General features: G+C 48.0%; 1 protein-coding gene and 1 pseudogene across 1 annotated transcript; both read right to left on the bottom strand.

Annotated features, from left to right (window-relative positions):
• Nucleotides 1-2,090, bottom strand: LOC133896725 (BURP domain-containing protein 15-like; annotated as a pseudogene).
• A 3,416-nt stretch (nucleotides 2,091-5,506) lies between these two features.
• Nucleotides 5,507-6,587, bottom strand: LOC133897897 (nuclear transcription factor Y subunit C-6-like). Its single transcript, XM_062338725.1, has one exon. The coding sequence runs from the start codon at nucleotides 6,398-6,400 to the stop codon at nucleotides 5,792-5,794; it is 609 nt and encodes a 202-aa protein (XP_062194709.1). The 5' UTR covers nucleotides 6,401-6,587; the 3' UTR covers nucleotides 5,507-5,791.
• Nucleotides 6,588-9,351: the final 2,764 nt, after the last annotated feature.

Below are 9,351 nucleotides of genomic sequence, written 5' to 3'. Positions count from 1 at the left end.
ACCACCTAAACACATGCATCCCTAAAACTCGAACCCAGGGCGAACAGCACGTTTGCCACAAATACGCGCTGCCGCGACTCTAGCCCGGAACCTCAAAGTTGAGAACGGACGCTCCTGCCTCCCGGGCTACGAGCCGCACGCGTCTATTTTTGAATTTTTACCCAGGCTGAACTGAACACGTATGCAGTGCGAGCGCTAGCTTACACCGAGGAGGGGCTCTTCTCGTTCTTGGTCGGGAGTACCTGCGCGTGGGCCGCGCCGCTGGGCTTCGTGTCGAGCAGCCGGAGCGCGACGTGCTCCGGGTCCCACCTAGACGTGTCTGCGTGGCAGACTACGGCCGCGGTCATCGCGTCCGCGCTCGCCGACCACGTCCACGGTCCACCGCGTACGTCCACGCGGGGCCCGTCGTCGCGCGGCACCCGTGTACCGCGGCGTCGTCCACTCCGGGGCCGCATCGCGGCGGCACACCACGAAGCTGGACCCCTCCACCGCCCGCACGGCGCGGACGGTGTGCAGTCGCAGTGGAGCCAGAGCCGCCGGCGCGTCGTCGGCGTTAGCGGTGGCAGCTCCAGGGATGCTGCGTAACGGCAGGCTCCCCCCGACGCGCACCGCGTCCTCCAGTAAGAACAGCGTAGGCGACGCGGCGACGGCGTTGTCGTCGGTGGCGGCGTTCAGGGCGCCGGTAACGCATTTCCGAGGCGAGGCCGCCTTGTAATCGTTGTACTTGAAGGCCATGGGAAGCACCGGTGGATCGTCGTCGTGGTCGTCCTTGGGATTAACGTCGTTTTGAACGGTGGCCTCTGCATGCATTCAGCTATGTTTGTGAGAGGTGTATTCACATAACAAATAGTCCTGATAGAATAATGATTCTTTTTGTTGATTTGGTGATCGGAGCTCGCGGATGGCCTCCGGCATGGGAGCGTCGGGGAAGGCGGAGTGCCAGAAGGCATCGGCCGGCGACGTCCGAGCAGCATTCGTGAGCTTCCCAGGTGGAACCTGAGGATCAAGAAACAGAAATGCATCAGTAAACTCATGATTACAAGATCGAATTTGGTTGTGTGAAGTCCTGAGCCTTGGCTCGCTTTGCACCGTAAGAACCGTGGCGGCGAGGACGAGAGCGACAAGGCACACCATGGGAGTAGCAGAGAGAAGAAAGCCACGAATAAACCCTTGAGCTCTTAGGATTGACGTGCACCTTGCGTTTGGCCTTGCGGGGAAACAAGAGTGTGCGCACCAAATTTGTAGAAGGTGCATGTCACGGGATGCCTGCACTTTGCATTGTGATGAGTACTTTATGAACCTAGCTAAACTGGATCAGAGGATGGTTTTGTGCACACTGGTGGCCTGCACTAATGCTACCAACCAACATCTCTTTTTCCGAATTATATATGCTACCAACATCTGCTATCTGTTATCAGATGAATCGGAAATGGTGAGCGAGGATTCTTCAGCTGCAGACGTGCACAACTGCACATGATTACACAAGACATGCCACCGCGCTCTGCTCATGTGCTTCACATTTCACACGTTATACAACTTGTGGGACGGTGTGACCTCACACCTGAAGCACGTGCATCCAACATACTACTGTTTTTCCTCGAAGGAAAAAAATGTTATAGTACAACACATGTGACCTCATGAGAGTAGCTCCAGCAGCTACGCCGTGTAGCTCGCTATCGTCAAATTTCACCGTCAACCGAGGAAACGGATCTCCAGCAGCTATGCCATCCATGTGGACTTGGACTGGCCATCTCGCCACGCTCGCTCAGCAAAAATAACGCCTCCTCCTATCGCTATTGTTTCTCCTGTGCACGTTGGTGGGAGGAGAGAAGGTAGCAAGTTGACCAAAATGCTTCAAAAATTCACTCTCCCTTCTTTTATAAATTCAAAAGGTGAATTTCAGGATCTCCTAAAATCACACTAATTTTTGTGCTTGTAGAATAAATAACAGAAAACCTATTTTAACTAGTTCCAACTAAAAATCTCTTACGAATTTTAAATAAAATTTCCCTAACTTTGACTACTTTCGTACTTCACTTGGATTTTAGGGCAAAAATTTAATTCTCAAAAATCAGAAAAAAAATTCATAAATATTCATCTAAACTAATGTTGTCGGAGGATGAACTCCTGTCGCAGGGATCCCGAGAGACCCCTTTTTAGAGGTTCGGCCGGAGGGATGATCCTGGATAAGCTTGTTTGGGAAATAAGCGGGAACGGAAATAAATGCAGTGGCTGGTAGGAGATGATCGCCCTAGTGCGAGAAAGATGGGTGCACCGGGGTTTAGACAGGTTCGGCCGCACGGAGGCGTAACACCCTACTCCTGTGTGAGTGCTATATTTATCCTTGAAGGGAATTCTTCAAGGATGTATCTGGTTACAGGGGAGAGCCGTTTACAGAGAGCTTGAGGTTCTCGTGTTCTAGCTCGGCTTGAGCTGGTTCGAGCGTGGGCGTTATCGGGCTTTTTTGCCTTGTTCTTTGGTCTGTCTCTAGAGAGCTTCTTCCATCCTTTCCTTTTATAGGCGCGCCGACCTCGACTTATCCAGAATGGGAAAGAGGGGGCGCGAGTGCCAAGGCGCCACGGAGAAAGGCGTCATCATTCCGTCTTGGCGAAGTGACAGGGGCGGTGGAAAAATGCGGCGCGCATCCGACCACCCGCAACTGTGGATGCCCACCGGCGCCATAAAGGGGGCCTACCGGGCAGCCTCAGAGGTGCCCGGTGCGCCCACCCTGTCTTGTTCTTCTGCCAGGGCAGGGTGGCAGGCGGAGCGCTTCGATTCTGGCAACGTTATCCCGAGGCACCCGGATGAAACGGGACGGGACCCGTGCATTAAATGGACCCACGCCCCCTCGCCAGTGCATGGCAGGGTCTGACACTAGGGCGTGGGCTGCTGAGAATGTCAGGATGTCAGGATGTCAGGCCGTGCGTGCCTATTAAATGCGGCATTGGGCCCTTGACTGGCTGACACCTCAATGATGGGACCCCTTGAGTCGTCAGACGATCTTGCGCGAACCTTCGGGGAACCGAGTCCTCGGGGGCTGCCACGTGCAGCCCCGAGCACTCTCTCCCGAGCACTTGGGTGAGACCTTCGGGGAACCGAGTCCTCGGGGGCTACCACGTGCAGCCCCGAGCACTCTCTCCCGAGCACTTGGGTGAGACCTTCGGGGAACCGAGTCCTCGGGGGCTGCCACGTGCAGTCCCGAGCACTCTCTCCCGAGCACTTGGGCGAGACCTTCGGGGAACCGAGTCCTCGGAGGCTGCCACGTGCAGCCCCGAGCACTCTCTCCCGAGCACTTGGACGAGACCTTCGGGGAACCGAGTCCTCGGAGGCTGCCACGTGCAGTCCCGAGCACTCTCTCCCGAGCACTTGGGCGAGACCTTCGGGGAACCGAGTCCTCGGAGGCTGCCACGTGCAGCCCCGAGCACTCCCTCCCGAGCACTTGGGCGAGACCTTCGGGGAACCGAGTCCTCGGAGGCTGCCACGTGCAGCCCCGAGCACTCTCTCTCGAGCACTTGGGCGAGACCTTCGGGGAACCGAGTCCTCGGAGGCTGCCACGTGCAGCCCCGAGCACTCTCTCCCGAGCACTTGGGCGAGACCTTCGGGGAACCGAGTCCTCGGAGGCTGCCACGTGCAGCCCCGAGCACTCTCTCCCGAGCACTTGTTTTGGATCATCGGGGGACTACAGTACTCGGGGGTAAGTGAGAAACCTTTCCGAGCACTTCCTTCCCGGTATTTGGGCTCTGCGGATCATCGGGGAACTGGGGTGCTCGGGAACCAGAGGCGGCGGCCCCGAGCACCTTCTCCCGGGACTTAGCTTCTTCTTATCTTGCAGGGTGGACCTTGCGGGATGGTGACATGTGGCGGATGGCCGGCCCGGTCTCGGGACTTAGGGACCCTTGGTCCCGAATACACCGACAAATGTATTACTTTCTAAAATTATTAAAAACCCTAAGTTACATGGAGAAACTAACCGTTAGGAATAAAATATAAATAAATAGGATATAGAGAGCGTGATTTGGCTAATCTGCTGAAGTGTATAGAAGTATGGAGAGGAAATCTTTTAGTATTGATAGCCAAATGAAGATATAGATGTTAAATTTAGCTAGTTTGCTGAAGCTTCTCTAAGTCATATATGAATCATGTGCATTCAACATGTCATACATCATTCTCAACAGATTTCCAGGCGAACCAGCGCCCATAATTATAATGCATACCGAACAAGATAAAAATATCTTCCTAAAAAGACATCGGAATAAACTATGGCTAGATAAACATGAGAGTTTCCAGTCAACTACATTACCATCTAAATTTATAGATAAAAGTGTTCGGAGATCATGTGTTCCTATTGCTTGAGTTTAGAATCCAATTTTTGGCAATTACCTCAAGAGCAAGCCAATTAAAACCAAAATTCTTCCAAAACCAAACATACCAATGGAATGCCCATGCTACTCAATATATAAAAAATTGCATAGAACAAAAATAGTTGTGTGATCTTTTTCCCCCAAAAAGGGTACAAGCACAGCTAACATGTCACTGATAAAGGCAAAGCCAAAGACATTTCTAAACATCAAAGGAGGCTTTATGATTCCAGTAGAAGGAATTGATATTGCTGTAGCAAAGTGACAAATACCAATTTAACATCACAGCCTTTATCAATAAAGTCCCCGCAATTGTCAAGTTTCAGAGGAAAAAAGGGTCTCAACCATCACCAATTTTTCAGGAACGAAGTCCCAACTATCGCCAAATCTGCATGACATGTACTAGCCATGCATGTAGACAATACTTAGTAACGTCACAGCTACTCATATGGCGTGATTCGGTGGCCAATAGGTCACCAAGTGGTCTGAAGTGTGAACACAGAAAAACCAGAAATTGGACAAATAAACACACATTTATGCACATCTGCACATTTCTCCATTGCAAGCTCCAATAATTTGCATTCCTTAAATTCTACAAGTGCATAGCAAACATTGCAAACAGACTGCATATCTAAAATCAGCAGGTTAAGGTAATGTCCCTTTACAGGTCACTAGGTCAGTTATCACTGCAAAACTGACCAATAGGACAGAAGAAATTATACCTAAAATATTTGACTTTGAAAGCTTAACGATTAGCCTTGCTTGAAACAAACATGAATGAACAGAAAGAAATCATCTAAAAAGGAAAAAGATAACAGAACAGCAAAATATCCATTTAAACCGACAACAAAGCGAAGAAACCAATCAAGTACATTAACCTAATCAGTTTATCAAAAGCTTCCACAATTTTAGTCTGATGGTTAACAACAAGCATTGCTTCAAAACATACAGAAGAGAACATCGAGAATCCATGGCATGCCAAACTACCAATAGATACTACACAACAAAGCTTAACATAAACAACACTATTCAGAGCCCATACCATCTAATGATTTAAGCTTGTTCGATACACACATTTGCAAAACAAAAATACAATGAGTACAACACAGCACTGTCATTGCACAATCATATTCTGGTCAAGGATCGCACAGAAAAAATTGAAGAACTGAAATTGCACAATAATTACGGGATAACCGCATAATACTTACGGATTTTACCATCCGATGAGTTAGGCATACACTACCAACGCAATCAAAGGGCTTTCCCCAGTACAGCAATTCATCCGGATTCTAGAACCAAACAGCTCAATTCTTAAGCTCAAGGGGAGCCCCATAAATCATTAACAAGTCTTATTAGTTATTACGCGGCAACAACAACAGCAACAAGGACAACACATTCTGCTTGGGAAATGACTAAGAGACGACGATGATACATTACTGCTGAGGGGCATAGTAGTAGGCGAGCGGGTCGGTGGCGGGCACGCCGGCAACGGGGCGCGGGATCCCGGCCGCCGCAGCCGCAGCCGCGGCGGCGGCCGCGTCGGCGTCCTTGGCGTCGTCGCGCGGTACGATGTCGACGAGGAAGTCGAACACCTCGGTGCGGGCGATGGCGGCGGCAATGTCGGACTTCTGGAGCGTGCGGCGCTTGTTCTCCTCGGCGTGCGCCCATCCGCGGTGGGTGAGCTCGAGGATGAACATCTCGCAGGCGCGGGCGAAGACGACGGGGGCCTCGGCGGCGATCATGCGGACGTCCTCGTCGGCCTTCATGATCTTCTTGATGCGGGCGAGCGGGAGGTTGTGGTTCTTGAAGTCGGTGGTGGCCTCGATCTCGCGGTACTGCTCCGCCCAGAACATCTGCAGCTGCTGCTGCGCGGCGACCGCCTGCTGGGCCGCGGCCGCGGCGGGCGGCGCGTAGAGCTGCGGGGCGTAGGCGCCGGCGCCGGCGGCCGCGGCCGCGGCGGGAGGGTACGCCGTGGGAGGGTAGCCGACAGGGGCGCCCATGACGGGGGGCGGCGGAGGGGTGCTGGACTTGGTGGGATCCATGGATTTGGGGGCAGCTAGGGTTGTGCGGAGGGAGTGGAGGAGGGGATTGGGGACGGAGGAGGAGGAGGAAGGGGATGGTGCTTTCCAGAGGAGAGCGATTTTTTTTAACTCGGGGCCCCGCTTTTCAGCTGGTGATTTCTTTGGTTTTGCTGCTGGATTTGTTTGTAGGGATTATCGGACCCCTCTGTCTCTCCCTCACTCTCACCGAGAGAAATGGTGGAGGCATCAGATTAGGTGGGACAAGGATCTTCTACCGTTGCGTAATATTATTGATATGTGGGATTGAATCTATATGTTAGTGATAAAGTTATCGTGACATCAACATCAGCGGATCTGGATCCGATTGGATGTGGGTTATACAGGGACTATTTGGATCGATCTCGCTTCGCCCTCGGTCGTGCACGACAGTGTTGAATGGCAACGACAATCCTGTGCTCGTGCTCACGCTAATTCATTTCTACGCTCGTGTGCTGACAGAATGACAGCGGCCAAATCATCCACTAATTTGTTAGCAAGTTAACCGTTTAGCAGGGTGCTGTTATTTTTAGCAAACCAATAGTTTAGCAAGGTGTGCTGTTCACACTTCGCCCTTCACGTTTCGCCTATGATATATATCAATTTTTCAGTTCAGAGTGTCACCATAAACTTTATAAATTTGAATCGTGTGGCTTATATGTACATAGTAGCACCATGTCCACATGATACATCAGCTCACATAGACCAAGAGCAGCCCACGCTAAAAAAGATAGAAGACTTTTATGAAATTTGCATCTTAAGTGGAGAGGTCTATACATCATGTGGATCACTTGTCATGTACATTAGCCTGGATCTCTCCGTGTCCTTTTATAGGCAACAATTGCCCTTAAAAGCTGTCGCAATAACACTAACATGCAATAACGCATCCTCATCGAGTCATCAATCCGAGAAGTAACTGATAAATTTAAATAGCTAAAATTAGATGAATATCATCAAAAAATATTTATATTGAAAAATATCATAGGTGTGAGAATAGTATATGAGATTCACATGTCATTCTCGTACTGATGGTATTTTTTTAACTTTTATAACTTTTACGCTGATACCTAGCAAATTGCCCTATTTAAATATCATTACTAACCACTAGAAACCACTAATTAACCTCACTAGTAACCGACGAATTAAACATCTTAATTGTCACTTATGGCTGACACAAAATAACAGAAGAAATGCTTTGTAATTGAAAAAAAGGGTTTAGTTTTCCCCTTCCATTAAAACCGCAGATGTAGTAAGAGACCAGGATGGTTACCAATCTTCAGATTTTCTGCCTCTCCACAAGACTAACTCCAACATGAATCAAAGGTCTTGATAGGCACAGTGAAAAAAGCTTAGAAATTTATTTTTGCCAAAGCCTCTCTGACCCGTCCAAAACAAATATCAGCAAGTATTTGGGGAGTCACTAAGAGCATGGATAATGAGATGTTTATAGGAGGTGTTTATGAAAAAAAAATTATTTTTTTATTAACTATAGCAGCATAGTTGTTTAGACAAAAGATAAAGTGCTTACTTAAGTGTCGCTATTTATATTGGTGCTAATAAGATAGTTAACTATATTTGTAGGATCGAGAATGATGACTAGAGGGGGTGAATAGGCGTCTTACAAATTTCTTGCGAAATAGATAGTCTACTCCTTGTTCATCCAACGCTCCTAAAAAAACGTACAAACAGAAACATAAATTTTAAAGAGACAAAACGAGAAAGAAAATTCCAAGATAACATAACTCCACTGATGAAGAACTATAGGCTCTATTCAAGATCATTCTATTTGTCTTTGAGCATAAAAGCTTAAGACTTGAATGAATAACAAAGTAAAAAGACAGTCATCGAAAAAAACAACTTTCTAAGTTGATGGTCTAAAGACAAGGGAATTCAAGATCCTCTCAAATACAAGAGTATATGAACATTTATACCTCTAGCAACAAGAAGAACAACTTTTCAAGGTTGAAAAATCACAGCTCAAAAGTAAAAACGAAAAACAATAAGAAAATCACAACCGAAAAAAAAACCTACAAACTTACGAGGGAACCAATAGAGAGAGACTAGAAGAAGGGAAATTTAAGCATAAATAAAAATAAAAACTTCAGTAATCAAAGAGATCAACCCTATTTTAAACAGATTATAATGATTTTTCTCTCAAAAAACTCTCACATATTACATAGGCTAAGCATTCATCTCTCTCTACTCTAAAACCCTAGTACTAGGTTTTCAAATGAGTGGTACAATAGGCTCAAGTGACTAGTTTAAACTCTCTCGTAGTCTTACTCTTCTATTTATAGGTCTAGAAAACTTGACTCTTAAGTTTTCTAGCTTGTTACCAAAATACTCCTCTCTTATAGTAACTCCTACCTACCACCGAGCGCATTTTGGCTCATTTCTTGTTTCGTCCATCGAACGGCCGTAGTGCATTCACAACTTAGCTTCGCCTCGACGCAAGCTTCGCGATGGTGCCACATACCCCTCCAGTCCTCCCACGATATTGAAACCTAACCGTGAAATCCTCTACACGCTTCTTAAAGCGTGATTTGCTACTTGCTTACACCTTAAGCAAACACTCTGATGTCGACACGTATACTCCATCTTGCGATCTTGACCGTCAACAGGTCTCTCCCGCTCCCAATCCATCGGATCGCCTTGTCACTGGCACCGATATTTCTTTCGCTTAACTTTATTAACACGTCGTCTTTATCCTTTGTTTCATGCTTTGACATTTACGTGTATAGCTAGGATCACCCTTAACTCCGTTCGATCTCCTTGATCGACCGACACAAAACACCCGCTTAGCCCCGATCACCCGTCGTTAACCACCAAGTTGCATCCGTCACCTACACATCATAAGACAAATAACGTATTTCTTCAACTCTAACTCTAGTTAGTCCATAATCAAAATACTCAAACCAAACTCAAGCAATCAAAAA

Source organism: Phragmites australis, chromosome 17 (assembly GCF_958298935.1).
Source record: "Phragmites australis chromosome 17, lpPhrAust1.1, whole genome shotgun sequence".
Classification (NCBI taxonomy): Eukaryota; Viridiplantae; Streptophyta; class Magnoliopsida; order Poales; family Poaceae; genus Phragmites; species Phragmites australis.
The sequence above is the reverse complement of the archived record's forward strand: the minus strand, read 5'-3'. Positions and strand labels throughout refer to the sequence as shown.

Excerpts from the sequence above, each read along its gene's own strand:
- LOC133897897 (XM_062338725.1), bottom strand. The coding sequence starts at position 6,400 with ATGGATCCCACCAAGTCCAGCACCCCTCCGCCGCCCCCCGTCATGGGC.